This window comes from Mirounga leonina, unplaced genomic scaffold (assembly GCF_011800145.1).
Source record: "Mirounga leonina isolate KUSES-001 unplaced genomic scaffold, KU_Mleo_1.0 Mir_115, whole genome shotgun sequence".
NCBI classification, from domain to species: Eukaryota; Metazoa; Chordata; class Mammalia; order Carnivora; family Phocidae; genus Mirounga; species Mirounga leonina.
This window is the reverse complement of record NW_023270268.1, coordinates 10801091-10817866: the sequence shown is the minus strand read 5'-3', so window position 1 is coordinate 10817866 and position 16776 is coordinate 10801091. Positions and strand designations below refer to the sequence as shown.

General features: G+C 46.2%; 1 protein-coding gene across 6 annotated transcripts in view; it reads right to left on the bottom strand.

Moving 5' to 3' along the window:
* GASK1A (golgi associated kinase 1A) overlaps positions 1-16776 on the bottom strand; it is an 89564-nt gene that overhangs the window by 16132 nt on the left and 56656 nt on the right. For all 6 annotated transcript variants that reach the window (XM_034993096.1, XM_034993116.1, XM_034993106.1 and 3 more), the window contains one exon: positions 2046-3341. In XM_034993096.1, coding sequence (XP_034848987.1) covers positions 2046-3296 — 1251 coding nt within the window. In that variant the 5' untranslated portion in view covers positions 3297-3341. The remainder of the gene's footprint in view (positions 1-2045; positions 3342-16776) is intronic.

Here is a 16776-nt window from a genome sequence, read left to right as displayed (position 1 = left end):
GAGACACAGAGGGTGAGCAATGACCCCTGTGAGTAATCAGGGCTCAGTCCTGGTAAGGGACTCTGCGAGACACGTAGAACACACAGAGCTACCCTAGCCAGGGAGCTGGGGCTTTTATACCCTGGCTCCCATCACTCACTGGAGGCTGCTTCTGGAAGTAGATAAGCAGCCCTCCCTGTGGTCTGAGAAACTCCTCCTTCCCAACCTGGATGGTTGGTCACACTTCCTGGCCAGCGTTAGCTCCCCAGCACCCAGCCTGTCACATGTCACCCAGAGCAAGCCCACAGAGGCTGGCGCTGGCAGTTAGAAGCTACCACATGGTAGCTACCATGGTCTACCATGGTCAGACCCAAAGGGGTGAGGTCAGGATGTCCAGCCCCATTTTAGATGAAAGAAAAGCGAATCTCCGAGAGGCAAAGTAATCTGCTCAGTGTCACCCTGCAGGAAGGGGTCTGGGAGTGGGGGGTTCAAGCCCAGGTCTGTCTGAGGCCAAAGCCCATGCTGACCACTAGGCTCCACACTCCTCTTTCCACAACGCAGCCTTTGTGCACAAAGACTAGAGGAGCTGGAAGTACCTCAGGAGACCAGCTCGCCCACTGGCTGGAAACGAACACGCCCCGGCTGACAGGTAGCATCCGTGGTTCTGGGGGGGGGGCCGTGGGCGGATGATAGAGAATAAGGAGGTAGGGCCTACGCCCAAAAGGTGGGCATGGCAGCCTCTGAAGCAGGCATCGCTACTCAGCCATATGGGAACGGACGCCCAATGTTACTAAACCATCCAATGTGTCAAAGGAAGCTGGATCTTTACGGGAAATCTCCAAAGTATTACATGTTGTCTAAGAATTTTCTGAAAAACACATTGTGAACCAACCCTGTATGGACCAAATACAGCATATCAGCCCGTGGCTGCCTGAATCCTGTCCTGTGGCTCATCCACTCACCCCGGTCGGTGAATCTAAGGGCTCATGTTGGTGTCTTTGCCCCAATTGACATCCCTACAGAAATGGGGTGTCTTTGCCCCAATAGACATCCCTCAGTCTGCACTTAGTGCACAATTCCACCCATTTTGAGCTTTTTTTCTTTTTTTATGTTAATTTCTGGCCACATTTCCACACCTGTGTCCCCACAGCTGACATCCAGAGTGCAGGCCCCAGCCCAGCCACACTGTTTATAGTTAGTAAACAGTCAGTGCCTGCAGTTCCCCCCCGTTAACCCTGTGCCCTGACTGCCCAATCCTTCCCTAGGATCCCCAGAAACCCCAGGGTTCACTTCTGGCACAGCAGGGACCTCAGCTGACCTTGTGGCTGGAGTTCTTTCTCATTCTTCAGTGCCCAGAAATCGTCCCTTTATCCTCCTGTGTCTCTCCCTCTCCCCACAATTACTTTCTTTTTTAAATTGGGTAACAATCTTGAATCCTTGTTGATTCAGGGATATAATGTTATCAACAGTGATGTGCTGATAAATGTTTAACAACTAGAACTAGCTCTCGGAAATAGTGGGGAGTCCTGATTTGCAGCATTTGCTGACTCCCATGGTGTAAATACTCCCACCCCGGCCACTTTTCAAGCTACCAACCTGACTGAATACGGAGTTGACAGGAGATGTGCAGTAGCTTACCATTATATAATACTTACTATATAGATGCAAATAACTTAAAAAGTACAGATAACAGTAAAATATAGTGAAATCATTAGGAATTAATGAGTTCTGAGTATTTATTACCTTTTTTCTAATATAACTTATTATATTATTAGTTGATATTATGTCATTTTTAATAATGCCTGTGTTTCTCCACCAGGTCACAAAATTCCTGAAAATTCTGCGAATTGGCTCTTATTAGCCCATATGAGCTGATTCCAGCAAACCACTGGCTGAATAAACACAGAGGCAGAAAAATAACAAAAACAGGTGCTTGGTGGTCAAAAGACAAGGATTGGAGGGGGGAGTCACCAACCATCCTCAGGAGGGCAATTCCAGGTTCTCAATTCATCCCAAATCCCACACTTGCCCTGCTCTCCACCCTCACCTTGTCCAACCCCACATACCTGCAGCAGGAAGTCGAAGAGCGCCAGGCGTGCCCACTCGGTGTGGTGGATGCCCAGGCAGGGGGCCTGGCTTGGCCAGCGACAGCCATGTGCCAACAAGGCCTGGTACTGCAGCCAGCCCAAGGACAGAGAGTTCTGGTCATCCTCTGGGTCTCCCAGGTGCTGCACATCAGGCGCCCACCAGACGACGGGCCTGGTGCTACCATCCGTGTATCGGTAGGGCAGCAAGGAGCTGTGGAAGTTCCGGGCCACGGCAGGCAGGCTCCGGCGCAGCCCCAGCACCCGGTCCACGTGGAAGGACAGGACCTCCGGCAGGTCCCCAGGCCTCTTGATCAGGCCACAGAGCCCCTGGGAGCAGAGATGGCTGAGCCCGGAAGACATGTTCCGAAGGGCACCATCACTGGAGAAGCCGACCTGCAGCACCTGCCCATGGCCAGGGACCCTGGCTTTGCCCACCACCTCCCCCTGGGCCAGCAGCTGGAGTGTTTGCACATCGTGCTCCGTGAGCCATGGGGGGGCCTGCCCACCGGTCCTCAAGCTGGTCAACAGCTCAGGGGTCTCGGCATCACACCAGACAGATTCTTGCAGCTCCGCAACAGAGCCAGGCCACCGACGAGCCCCTGTAACTGGGGTGGGATGCCCTGCTTGTCGCCTACCAGTCAAGGCTCCGTTCCTAGTTCCCGGCAGATTCTTGCTTTCCACTGGGTGGGGCCGGAGGGTGAGTCCAACAGCAGCTCTCCAAGCCTGTAAAGCTGTCATGCCACGTCCTGTGACGGGGTCAGCCAGGGTGCCAGTCTCATTCTGTGCCTCTCCGATGGGACTGTCATGCCAGGGGGTACCCAAGTCTTTGCTTCCTGGAGCCCTGACCTCATCGTCCCTCAGGAGCAAAAGACGCGAGGTACTGAGTCTCAAATTTCTTGGAGAGGCCGAAGTAATGTCCCTCCTGACCCTCCCTGGATGCTTGCTGTCCTCTCCCAGGGACTTCCTGCTTCCTTCCACTGTCCCCCTGTGGCCTTTCTCCTCAGTACACACGGGGATGGAATTCCTAGGCAAGGGCCAGCCTTTCCAGAACCCTAGGTCTCTTGCCCGCTGCCTCCAGCTAGAGCTCAGAGCCTGCCGGCTGTGGGGGCCAGGGGCTCCAGTGACCTCCTGGGGCTCCATGGGACCCGGGTCTGGGCCAGTGGCTGGATGCTGTGGGAGGAAGCGGGTGACAGTCACCACAGACAGAGTCATCAAGAGGCAGAATGCCATCACCCACCGCCTCTTGCCACGCAGCTTTCTCCAGAGCCAAGATGCCTGGGGGACAGGATAGAAAAAAAGTTTGAGACCTGGGAAAACGTCAGACCCAATCCACAAAACAACGGGGACAGTGAACGAACATCTTAGGTGTATGAAGAGGGAAGAGACGTGGAGTACACTTCGCGGCCTTCAAGGGAGGAACGGGCAACCACAGCCAGTTGCGCTCCTGCTTCAAAGCTGAGCTTGCTCTGCCTTCCAGGGTGGCCTTTGCTGATGCTTGCAGTCGGACCCGGGCTTCTCCCCCTCGGATAAACCGCCATTATGACACCAGTCACCAAGCGCCAGGAGTACCTCTTTTCACATCTGTCCCTCACCCCTGAGGGCTGGCCCCTCTCTTCATCTCCATGTGAGCCCTAGGGCCCACTCCCTAGATCTCTAATGGTCTCCCAGACATGCCTTTCCCTTTTCCCGGGCACAAGGCTGCCCAGCTGCAGATGACCTTGCCCAGCCTCTCTGTGGCCATGTGACTCAGCCCTTGCCTAGGCACGTTTGCACGCCCCACTTGCTCACGTGGAAGTTGGATGCCCTGGCCTTTCTTAGCACACAGATGTGGGAGCACCAGCTCCGTGTGTGTTGGCAAGGACATACTCTGAGGCAGTGATTTTTAAACATGCTGGTCCTGGACCAGTAGTTTCGGTACCACCTGGGAACCTGTCAGAAAAGCAAATTCTCAGGCCCGCCCCCTCGCCACCTGACCCTGAGGTGCCTACGCTGCTGGGAGCCAGCAGGTGGGTCTACGTCCCAGGGCCGTGCTGCCCCGATCTTGAACACCCTGCTTGAGGCAGGGCAGGCTGGGGACCAGTGTGCTGAATAGCACTGGGCAGCTCAGAGGAAGGCAGGGTTCTGATTTCCTCCCTCTCCAGTCAAGGCCCCCAGGGCCACAGGGCAGGGAGACAAAGCCTAGAGAAGATCTTCCTCGTAGATGTGGGCTAAGAAAACTTGGATTTCTTTTTTTTTTTTTTAAAGATTTTATTTATTTATTTGAGACAGAATGAGAGAGAGAGAGAGCTCATGAGAGGGAGGAGGGTCAGAGGGAGAAGCAGGCTCCCTGCCGAGCAGGGAGCCCGATGTGGGACTCGATTCCGGGACTCCAGGATCATGACCTGAGCCGAAGGCAGTCGCTTAACCGACTGAGCCACCCAGGCGCCCAGAAAACTTGGATTTCATCTGGAATCCCTCTCCTGCTTGCTGGAGATGGGCTGGAACAATGGTTTTCAAATCTGCCCAGAGGGTTCCTTCATGGTCTACCATGGGGTAAGGGTTTAGGAGAGGACTTTTGTGTGCTCTGTATCTCCCTACGCACACATACACACAAATACATACACATAAATAAATAGACACATACATGCACATGCACACACACACTTCCACCAAAATAGCTCTGTGTTCTTTCACTAGGTAGGTTTAGCCCATTTATGTCACTTGATATGCTATACATCTTTAGTCTGTCATTAAATTTTATGGCATATTTTTTGTATTTATAATTTGGAATTGTTTCACTATGTTTTCAGTTACCTTTATTTTGTTTTATGGTGTATACCTTGATGCTTGTATGCCCTTAGTTGTCTAGCTCTTTAAATAGTCGTTCTGAATCCCTAGTAAGAACAATCACAAAATGAGCACCTGTCCTCTTCCCTGTCCCCTACCATTCTTCTGCTATTCAATATTCGTCACTTGCCTTGTCATTTTAATGTTTGCCTTTGTACAATTAAAGGTGCCTACATGTCTACTGTATCTGGCAGCTTTAAATGATATTCTTTGGTTCTCTGCTCTTATTAATGAATAGCATGTTTATTCTTTCTCCCACCTTTTCCCTGATTCCCCTTCCAAATTTGTATATTTGTATCATTTTTATATTGTTAGAATATAAAACTTGTACATTCTATCCCTTTAGTCCAATACTCACAATTGTTCAGGTCTTAGCCCTTCAGTGAAGTACATTCTTTGCATATTCCTGTCCCTTTTGCCCTGGTTTTTCATTATTTCTTGGTTGACTGAAGCCAAAAATCCATAATTTTCTCAAGAAGTGCTCACAGGAACAAAATTCTCTGAGTTCCTGCATGTTCAAAACTATTTTTCTACAGCATTCACACCCGAAGGAAAGTTTGAGTAGAAAGAAAATATTTTGGCACAGTTTCTTTCTCCGAATGGCTTGTGGGTCCTACCCCACTGAATAGAAGGGACCTTTTATCCTGCCTGGTTGCCGTAAGAATTCTTTCTTTTTCTTTACACTTTTTTCCTGGCTTTATTGAAGTATAATTGACAAATAAAATTGGATATATTTAAAGTATATAATGTGATGATTTGATCTGTGTATACATTATGAAATGATCACCACAATCAAGTTATTTAGCACACTCAACACTTCACATAGTTACCTTTGTGTGTGTGTGTGTGTGTGTGTGTGTGTGTGTTGAAAATGCTTAACATCTACTCTCTGCAAATTTCAGGTGTACAATATGGTATTATTAACTACAGTCACCTATTGTACATTAGATCCTCAGAACTTACTCACCTAATAACTGGAAGTCTATATATTCTTTGACCAATGTCTCCCCATTCCCCCTGCCCCCTCCCAAGCCCTGGTAACCACCGTTCTACTCTCTGTTTCTACGAGCCCATTTTTTTTAGATTCCACATACAAATGATAACCGTATAATACCATATAGTATTTCTCTGTCTACTTTATTTCACTTAGCAAAATGCCCTCATGGTTCATCCATGTTGTCACAAATGGCAGGATTTCCTTCTCTTTTTTTTATGGCTGAATAATATTGTGTTGTGTATATATACATTTTCTTTATCCATTCATCTATCAGTGGACACTTAGGTTGTTTCCATATCCTGGTTATTTTGAATAATACTGCAATGAGCATAGAAGTGCAGATGTCTCCTTAAGATACTGATTTCATGTGCTTCAGAGAAACACCCACAAGTGGGATTGCTGGATCATCTGATAGTTCTATCTTTCAGTTTTCTGAGGAATGTCAGTGCACAAGGGTTCCCCCTTCTCCACATCCTCGCCAACACTTGTTATCTCTTGTCTTTTTGACAAGAGCCATTCTGACAGGTATGACGTGATCTTTTGTTTTCTTTGAAGTCCAGTGATGTTAACAGAATATATCTCAGTGTTGACTTTCCCGGGTCAATTTTTCTGGGTGTAATCTACCTTGTTAGAAAAGGTAGATTTAAATGTTTTATTTCACCAAAGTTTTCTTAGACTAAATATTAAATATGTTTTCCGTTCCACTATTTTATTTTTATTTTTTCTTTAGGCTCTTTAATGACTTATGTGTTGGATCTCCTCTGTCTGTCCTGTGTATATCTTTCATCTTCTCCCTAACCCTTTCTAACCATTTTCATTTCAGTTTGTTCATTTTTCTTATTTCTATATTCTATTGGCTGATTGTGTTTTCCCCAATATTCATTCGCCCTTGTGTACTTTCGAATTTCTACCAAATTCCTATTAATTTCTACTTTTCCCTATTTCTTTCCAGCTCATATTTTACTTCTTCCTGCTATCTTACCATTTTTTCTTGAGTTCTTGCATTCTCTTTTGTAGTGTTTCTTCATAGAGGTATTTTCTCATTAAGCTTTAAAAATCCATAATGAAGCGATTGTTCAAAAATTTCACCTATTTCATGGTGACTGACCTTAATCTGCTCATAAACTTTGCTGTTCATTGTTCCCTTTTTTTTCTTACAGTGTCTCTGCGTGGATGCTGAACTCCTTTTATGAGTTAGACGAGTCAGTTGAAAGAGGTTCCTATAGAGGGGCCTGAGTTGAATTTGAAATCATGACTAGGCTGCTTCCTGCAAATCTGGCTTGTGATATATCATGTATCATGTATCCTCTCCTCTGCCTCAAAAAAAGGAAAAAGGAATTTACATTTTGTCTTTCATTCTCTTTGTTGGTTTCAGATGGTTTCCAGGAGACGGTGGCAAGAATGCTGAGTTTATGTGGCCATGTTCATAGTAACAGGCCTTAGTGGCACATTTTTAAGAGGAAAGGAACATACCCTTACAGAATGCAGTGACTAGGCCAGGCCACTGAACAACCAACTTTTTCCAGCTTCTGTGGTCCGCAGCCACGGCCCCCAAACAGCTCTGGGAGATCCAAGAGTTTTGCTCCTTCTATACATGTTCACAAGATCTATTCACTAGTTTTGTGGGAATTGAGGGCTGCCTCCAGGTATGTCGGCCACTTAACACCCCCAAGGGACCGCCCTTCAAGAGTGTCATGGAGCAGGAAGAGAGAGGTGGCCCACCCATCACAGCGAGATTTCTAGGAGTCAGAGGGGAAGGGATCACTAGGTCGACAAGATGTTCTCTACTCTCTATGATTTCTCACCATCTCCCCCACCTCTAAACATGCCTTCCTGTTTCCAATCTGCTGAAAGGTAGCACCATCCACCCAGACATCCAAGCCAGAAATCTGGGCCAGATCTCCATTCCGCCCTTCTCTCTGCCCCATACATCCAAGTCTTGCAAATTTTTCCTCCTACACATCTTTGGAATCAGTTCATCTCTCATTGGCCACTCTGTGTCTACCTAGGCTGAGGCACCCTCTTCTTTACTAGGATACCTAATTGGTCTCTCCCTCCACTCCTGCTCCTCCACAATCCACTCTCCACACACTCAATCATATCCCTCAAAGCCTCTCTGGAGAAAGTCTAAATGCCTGGAGTGCTTGGTCGCGCTGAACTTTTATTTCCTGGACAGTGCCAGACCCTCTCTATCTCCACTTCACACATGCTATTCCCTCTGCCTGGAACATCCCTCTCCCCCTATTCTCATTCTTTAGGTCGTCCCCCGGAAGCCTTCCACAGAGGCCCCTCAGTGGGCTGGATGCCCTAGCTATGAGCTCCCATAACACCCGGCTCCTCCCTGAGCACACCCTTTCCTCTTTACTATATTTGACCATTTAAAGTCTGTCGATCCATGCGGGCGGGACACTGGATCCCTTGCTGTTGTGTCTTGGGACTATCACAGTGCCCACCACACAGGAGGCTCCGTATGAGACGAGCCCTCAGATAAGAGGGATTTTTGGAGGGGGACAGACTGATCCCTGGCCTAGGGCATTGCAAGTCTGCTGGTGAGAAGGGGTTCCTCCAGTTCTGGGCTTCTTCCCTGTTTGGGGTTCCAGGAGCTTTCTGTCTGTAGAAGATGCTTTTGGTGCCCCATGTTGTGGACCTCTTGGCCCCCAACGGATTCCTCCTGCCCCCACAGTGGACAATCCCTTGCACACTAACAGCTTCCCACCTCAAGTGCCTGATGCACTCTCTGCTTTCTTGCCTGCTCTGCAGGGGGGCACAGGGAAAGGTAATACCTTTGGCGACAATGCTCAGCCCAAAGGGGACAAAAGTCAGTGCATAAATGCTGTCACCATCCTTCAGAGGGACAATTCTGAGAAGCATGGAAATGAGCTTTTTTTCTATAAAACAGATGATTCTTGTCACCCTCTAAGATGTCTTTACCCGATAATCCTTCCAAGGTGAGATTCTAAATTTTGTCCTGATTAGATATATTTTTAATTTGGCCTTTATTACTATTTAAAAGACACACACACACACACACAATACATGCATTAATAAGCACAGTGAACAACCCAAATAATGTTAAGAAAATCAAGTAAAATGTGAACATCTTTTCCCCTCCCCAGAGGGGGCCACAGTCAACAGTTTGGATATACATCTTCCTAGGCCTGTTTCTTTTCTTTCCATTAAAACATGCACGTCTGTCATGATGTATTAATTGCCTGTGATTGCCACAATACATATCCACAGACCTGATGGCTTAAAACAACAGAAATGTGTTCAATATCAGTTTCACTAAGCCAAAATCAAGGTACCAGCTCCCGGTGGAGGCTCTAGGGGAGAACCTTCCAGGTTTGGTGGCTGCTGACATTCCTTGGCTTGAGGCCCCATCATTCCAATCTCTGGTCACTGCGCCTCCTCCTTTTTTTTTTTTTAACTGTTTAGGGTAGGGAATTTTATTTATTTTTTAAGATTTTATTTATTTATTTGAAAGAGAGAGCGAGAGCATGTGTGCACACACAGAGAGAGGGAGAAGCCAGTTTCCTACTGAGCAGGGAGCCCAATGTGGGGCTCGATCCCAGGACCCTGGGATCAGGGCCCGAGCTGAAGGCAGACGCTTAACAACTGAGCCACCCAGGTGCCCCAATGTCTCCTCCTTTTCTATGTGCATTAGAACTCTCTTTGCCTCCCTCTTACAAGGACACCCATGAGGGCATTTAGGGTTCACTTAGATAATCCAGGATAAGCTCCCCATCTCAAGATCCTTAACTTAGATATGCAAACACCATTTTTTCCAAATAAGGTAACATTCACAGATTCCAGGGATTAAGACATGGATGTCTTTTGGGGGATTACTTTTTCATCTACTATACATGGTAATTACTTTTAGCATAATAGAGAGGATCATTCCACAACTTGCTTGTTGAACATAATTAAGATGTCTTGAAGCTTTTCCTGTATCTGTCTATATAAAGTTACTTAATTGCTGCTTAATAGTTCACAGTGGGAATATTCCATAATTTCTTTAACCATTCCAGTCTAGGGAGAATATTTTGATCATTCCCAATTTTTATTATAGCAAACCGCTGCACTGAACACACAGCACATGCAGCTCTAGGGGAAACTGAGGACTTCTATACAGGAAATACTGAGAGATGAAGTCGTTGGGTCCCACTGCTTACAAATATTAACTTTTCATTGTATATCAGTTATTATCTCATTAAATCCTCACGCATATGAGGGAAATGGGAATGCTTTCATTCCTATTTTATAGCTGAGGAAACTGAAAGGTCCAGAGTGCTAACATTTGCCCAGGGTCCCACAGCTGGCAAGAATACCAATATTTTGGGGCTCCTGGGTGGCTCAGTTGGTTACGTGACTGTCTTCGGCTCAGGTCATGATCCTGGAGTCCTGGGATCGAGTCCCGCATCGGGCTCCCTGCTCGGCAGGGAGTCTGCTTCTCCCTCTGACCCTCCCCCATCTCATGCTCTCTCTCTATCTCATTCTCTCTCTCAAATAAATAAAATCTTAAAAAAAAAGAATACCAATATTTTGAATTAAAACTAAAAGGAGAAATGGCCATAAAAAAAGAAATCTGTTTGGTTTGGGTTTTTTTTTTTCCTTCTAAAAAGGAAAATATGTTTTCATGTTGGATTCATAATCTGTATTCTCAAAATTTGGATGCCACTAGGGAAAAATAAATCATCTTTTTAAAAGTGTTTGAAGAAGACAGACTGTTTTGATCCTCTTCTTGGCCTTACTTGGCTTCAGACAACCTGGAGAAAGTTGGTAATTGTGTGGTTGTGCAGAGAGAAAGGTTCAAACCGGCCATGAGCAGATGTCCCCACAGGGCCACCCAAGTAAAGCTTTGGGAAAAGAAAAGCAGCTTTGATCAAACTGAAAAAACATCCTCTGAAGAGAAATATTCAGCTGAATAACAAAGAGGACATTAGAGAAGGGGAAAGGGGATTGATGCATGATATTCTAGAAAGTTTGCTGATGAGACCCAACAGACTCCATCACCGCCCACTTGTCAGCTGAACCCGCCCCCGATCTCCCCATCCAACACCCGCACACTATCTTTTCTGCCCTGGGATGACGCTGGTAGGCAGGAAAGTGGACTGGTGTGACCTTCACTGTCTATTCCTACAGCGGCTCGATTTCTCCTGCCCTCCTCTAACCCCCGCCACCCACGCTTTCTCCAAGCCTCCCTCCTTCTCCTTAATTCCTCAGAGAAGATGCCCACTGGCCTGGCAGTCACATCCACCCACAGCTACAGAGGACTGAAAGAGAGGGTGGCTAGAGAAAAAGGGGATTTGGGGAAAACACAGCTGAGTTCTAGATCAGCTTCTACCCTTTCCACCTGTGTGACAATGGGCAAGTTACACAACTTCTCTGGCCCATTTCCTCAGTCATAAAATGGGGGAGAATGAGATAATTCCTCCCTCCAAGGATTGCCATGAGAAGTAAATGAGTCAAAATATGTAAAGAGTCCACCACATAGTTTGGTACATTTAAATGAGTAGTGGGATCAATGTTTCTGCCTCCTCTTTCTAAACTCTCTTTACCTGGGACATCTGGGTGGCTCAGTCGGTTAAGCGTCTGCCTTCGGCTCAGGTCATGATCCCAGGGCCCTGGGATCGAGTCCTGCATCGGGCTCCCTGCTCTGCCGGGAGTCTGCCTCTCTCTCTCTCTCTCTGTCTCTCATGAATAAATAAATTAAAAATCTTCAAAAAAAATTAACTCCCTTTACCTTTCTGGGATCTGAAAAATACCCACTCCCTTTCTTGCATTTGGCATATTGTAATGTCAGAATAAAAAATGGGATATTTGGGAGCACAGCTCAAGGTAGAGGCAAAATGAGAAACTCCTTCATCATAAAACTACAAGTGTAAACTAAGAGGAGGCCACCTTGGCACTGGGGAAGGTCTTGTCCTACAGAGGTTCCATCCAAAGATATTAGAGGTGGAACAGGAAGGAATTGCGTGCTTAAAAGCATGTTAGAAGGTGAAGAGCAAGAGGGTAGGAGCCAGGAAGGAAGTATGTGCAGGGACTAAAGGAAAAGACAGATTTTGACAAGACTGGGGTTTGGGCTCCCTAGCAACTGTGGGAAGGAAAGCCGAGAGAGTAGAAAAGAGCCCAGCCCACTGAGAACCTGGGGACCTGTGCTGGGCTGGGGACAGGAGCCACCACCAAACCCCCTATCATTGCCTCCATAGAGGTGGGAGACCGCTCTTCAACATGAAGTGAAGGACAGCGTCATTGGTGATATTATTTGTTCACTATTCTTCCTTCTTCCTCACCTTGCCACGGTTTCACTGAAGATAGAGTATACTTCCCACCCACTGTCTTTGACCTTGGCCACGTGACTTGTTTTTACCAATGGAATGTTAGTGGACATCACATATGCCACATCCTACTTGAGGCTTTGAATGTGCTTGCATGGTTTGACTTGCCTCCTTCCAGACTTGTCCTCCTCCGCAAGAGGCGTATGCCCCAGGTGAGGCCCCTGGAAGGGACCTGAATCCAATCCCCAGCCTGCAGCCAAACCAGCCACACCCACACATAGACATGGGTGTATATTGTAAGCCATGGAGACTGGGAGGTTGTTTATCATGCAGCATTGTCATAGCAGAACTTAACTAACACAGATCCTTCCGTGGTTTCTGTTGGGCTCAGTGTGTGCCCTTGGTCAGATAACAGTAAGGCAGTTTAGTAATGAAATATAGTGCCCTTCCCTTAACTAATAAGGGCATAGTGCTGTTACCACAGATGGGCTCAGGCTATGATGCAGATAATAATGCACCCTGGTCACAAATATGTCCCAGGAACAGGTTACTGTCGTAATTGAGGGAGACTTCTGTTAAATGGAAACCAGAGAGGTCTTTTGAGAAGGGCTTTTTTGAAGAATTCCAACACAAACCTGGTGGCCTTTGCACTGAGACAATTTCAGAAACAAGGACACTTGGAGGAAAGGACTCGATTACAATTTGTACTCTAACAGCCAGCAGGAGACTTTTTTTTCTTTTTCCATTTCTAAAGGGTCACAGGGAAAGGAATGCTCATCTACTTCGGGAAAATCCAGTCAGGATTGACTTTTGGGCCCTAGCTCTCCCTTCCCAGAAGGTCCTGCTCTGAACCCTGACATCCCCCGTGCTTAACAACTATGATTCCCACTGGCTGCTGCATGGGACCAAGTGGCAGAGACAGAGGCAAAGCCATCTTTTCTCAATTCCCAGGTGTCAGAAAAAGATGACAAAACCCTGGACCTCCACTAAACTGCCATTGATGATGGGATAACATGCTGGGCAGGGGAGGTGGAGAGAAGACAGAGGTCACAGGTTCCTCTCCCCATCAAAACAGATAAAATTACAAAGCATTTGTAAAGTGTTTCTTGATGGGAGTTTCCTGAGGGAAGCCATGTGGGGGGTGTGTGTGTGTGTGTGTGTGTGTGTGTGTGTGTGTAATAAAGCTCATGTTTAGCCTTGGTTCTAGAGTCATCACTAAAGATGTCAAAGGCCCTTCCATTCTGCCCCCCGACCTCTGCTCTCTTTTAAACTAAACAATCCCCATTGGCTGATCACTGATTCATCACTACTCAGACCCTGAGTGAGACTGGCAGAGATTTTGAATTTGGAGTTTCTGTTCCATTTTTTAAAGATCAGTTAAATAATTTTCATAACAAAACCATGACTAGAGTGAAAGGGAATACATAAGCATATTTTCAGAGGGCTGGATTAAAACCACATGTCAGTCCTGTGAGTAACACTGCATGCTAGACCTGGTCAAACTCTGCTTTCCTTGGCTGAACCTAGAGTCAGGCTCCAGGCAGGGGAAATTGGTCTGACATATGCCTGGGGGCAAAGGCGAAAGGCACACCCTATTAGAACTTCCAGGCACACAGTGTCCCTTTCCCAGTAAGATCTGTTGGGTCCTGGGAGGCTGAAGCTGTTGTTTCACTGTGGGGAGGATCCCAGGCTGCCTGTCTCCTAAGCCACCAACTAGCCAGGCCCTCTTGCTCAGCTTCATTGGAGAGTTGTGATTTTTCCTTCCACATCAGCAACTTCAAGACAAGAAAGGACTTTTGCCCCTATAATTTCTAGCCCAGACAATTTCCAGGAAAAAGAAACACACAAAACACACACACACACACACACACAATAACTAACGATAACTAACACTTATTCAGTGTTCACTATGTACCTGGGACTGTTTGAAGAACTTTACTTCTCTTAACTCATTTAATCTATATGCCAGTCTTATAAGATAGGTACTAGTATTATTATTAAATTTTACGGGTAAGGGAAACAAGGCATAGAGAATGCTAGCAAGGGCAGCACCAAGGCATGAGCCCAGGCAGTCTGACTCCAGAGCCAGTGACCTAATCGCTGTGCCACCCTGGGAAGGGGCTGCCACCCAAAGCCCCTGCTCCAGCCCTGATTGCAGAAGACCACACTTGGGTCTCAGGGATAGGCCCTGCCTTCAAAGGAGGCTTACCTCTTTGGGACTGGTCAGTTCATCTGGAAAATGAAGCTTGCATGAGGTCAAGGGTAGGTGGCAGTCTTTTTGCAATGGGGAAAATTGAGGGAAAATAAAAACGTTTTGGGGCTACATTTATTTTTCTTTCAAAATGAAAATAACTGTTTTCTCTCATGTCCTACTTCATTAAATAAAAGAATATCAATGAGAGAATGCTGCCATTTGGCCCACTCAAATCTGGGCATACTTGAGAGGTAACTTCAGAAGTCGTTTCTTATGATCTGTTACTATCAAATTAGGTCTAGGGCCTGATCTCAAAACCAGACAGGTGCTATGCCTCCTGATCCTTCCAGAACCAGATGGCGCCCAAGTTCATTTCAGCTCAAGCATTCTTAAAAGGGAAGCCAGGAACAGACTTGTGGTGAGCAAAGTATAAGGTATAAACTTGTTGAATCACAATGTTGTACACATGAAACTAATGTAATGTTGTGTGTCAACTATACTTCAAGTAAAAAAGTAAAAGACTCTATCCAGGAAATTGAACATACCTGACTTAAGAGATGGGCACGGCAGATCTCTATTAATAAAAGCCACTTACCAAGCACATACCATGTGCTGGGCAGGCAGTCTCAAAACCCCACAATGTATGTACTAATATGATGATCTCTACAATTCTAGATATTGTGCAGCATTGTATAGAGGGATTTAGAGAAGTACCTTACTCAAGGTCACAAAGCTGGTCAGTGGCAGGCAGGATTTAAATTTTTCCCAAAGCCCACGTACTTTCTCATTCTACCACAGAATGGTGAAGGAAGCCTTGGGAGACAGAGGTGAGTTTAAGGAGGGGCTAAACATGGCAAAGGAACCTGGGATTTTGCTGCCCCTTTCAACAACTTCCTATGGCTTCACATGGTTTTTACTTGCAGCAATTCGGTGGGTGCTGTGTTCAAGAAGCCAGCTTAACCTTGTAAATGGTGGTCTACACAGTGGGTTCTTAAGGATGGAGAAAAGTCCTTCTTGAAAATGAAAATCTCTTTTCATTCCCACCCCCCACCCCTCCTTAACCTGCCCAAGTAAATGCTCTCCTTGGCACATTTGAAGGAAAGTATTTTGGACAGGTAAAAGCACTATAGATATTGACCTTGGGGGATTTATGGCAGAGATGGGGACTGAAGGGTCATGGCAGGGGGTAGTTTGAAGTTCTCCTGAAGCTCAGATTTAAATCTCATTTACCCCAAGCAAATGATTCCATGAATCTCTGGCCAGGTTCTGCTGCTTAGCTTCCATAGCGTCACTTCAGGGATGCGGTCACCTTGTGATGTGACAGAAACTTCTGGGTTGAACAAATAGCAATAGCTAGTGCTTGGGACGGGAATGAAGACCAAAGAAGTCTTAAAAAGTGATGGTTCTCAGTCTAGGGAAAGAACTGAAACAGGGAGAAGAGCCCCAGGAAATACAAGTTTTAAAAACACTAAAGATCCCAGGACCCTGCATTGGGCTCCCTGCTCAGTGGGAAGCCTGCTTCTCCCTCTCCCACTCCCCCCTGCTTGTGTTCCCTCTCTCGCTGTTTATTTATCAAATAAATAAAAAATCTTAAAAAAAAAAAAAAAAACAGAAGAACGTTAAAACTAGAGACAGCAGACATTTCTCCTCAGTGAAGACCTGCTCAGTCCTAAAAGCTATGTTGGCAAGCCCAAGAAAAAAGGTCCCCATCACTCATTCTTCTACCCCCAAACACCTCAAGCCTGCCAAAACTTTGTCCAGCCATGAGGCGGGCAGGAAAACAACAGATTCAGCCCAGAGGTCAGGTAAATGCCAGCAAAGCAACGGCCACCTAGTAGATCCTCAATAATGAATGAATGAATGAATGAATGAATGAATGAATGAATGAATGAATTGCATAAATTCAAAAGAGTAACTAACACAGTGGTGGGAGTCAATTTACACTAGGGGAGAAAATTACCTTCTCTGGACCAGTAGTCTCAAAATCTTTCGATGATATACCCTTACTAGTAAAAATTTTGAGAACATCCCTCTAATACTTACACATTATCTTTCCCAATATTTACAAATTATTGTAAACGAATGTGTTCATTAGAAAGCATGAACAAGAAATGAAAAGTCAGAAAAGGATTGGGTAAAACAAATGTAAACAGAAGTTCTAAGGGTAACTGGGTGGTTCAGTCCATTAAGTGTCTGCCTTCGGCTCAGGTCATGATCCTGGAGTCCCAGGATCTAGCCCAGCATCTGGCTTCCCGCTCAGCAGGGAATCTGCTTTCCCCTCTGATCCTCCCCCATCTTGTACTCTCTCTCTCTCTCAAATAAATAAAATCTTAAAAAAAAAAAAGAAGTTCTAATATTTTTTATACTGTAACCCAGTGGATTGTATAGTGTATCCCTGAGGTCAGTGAGCCCTGC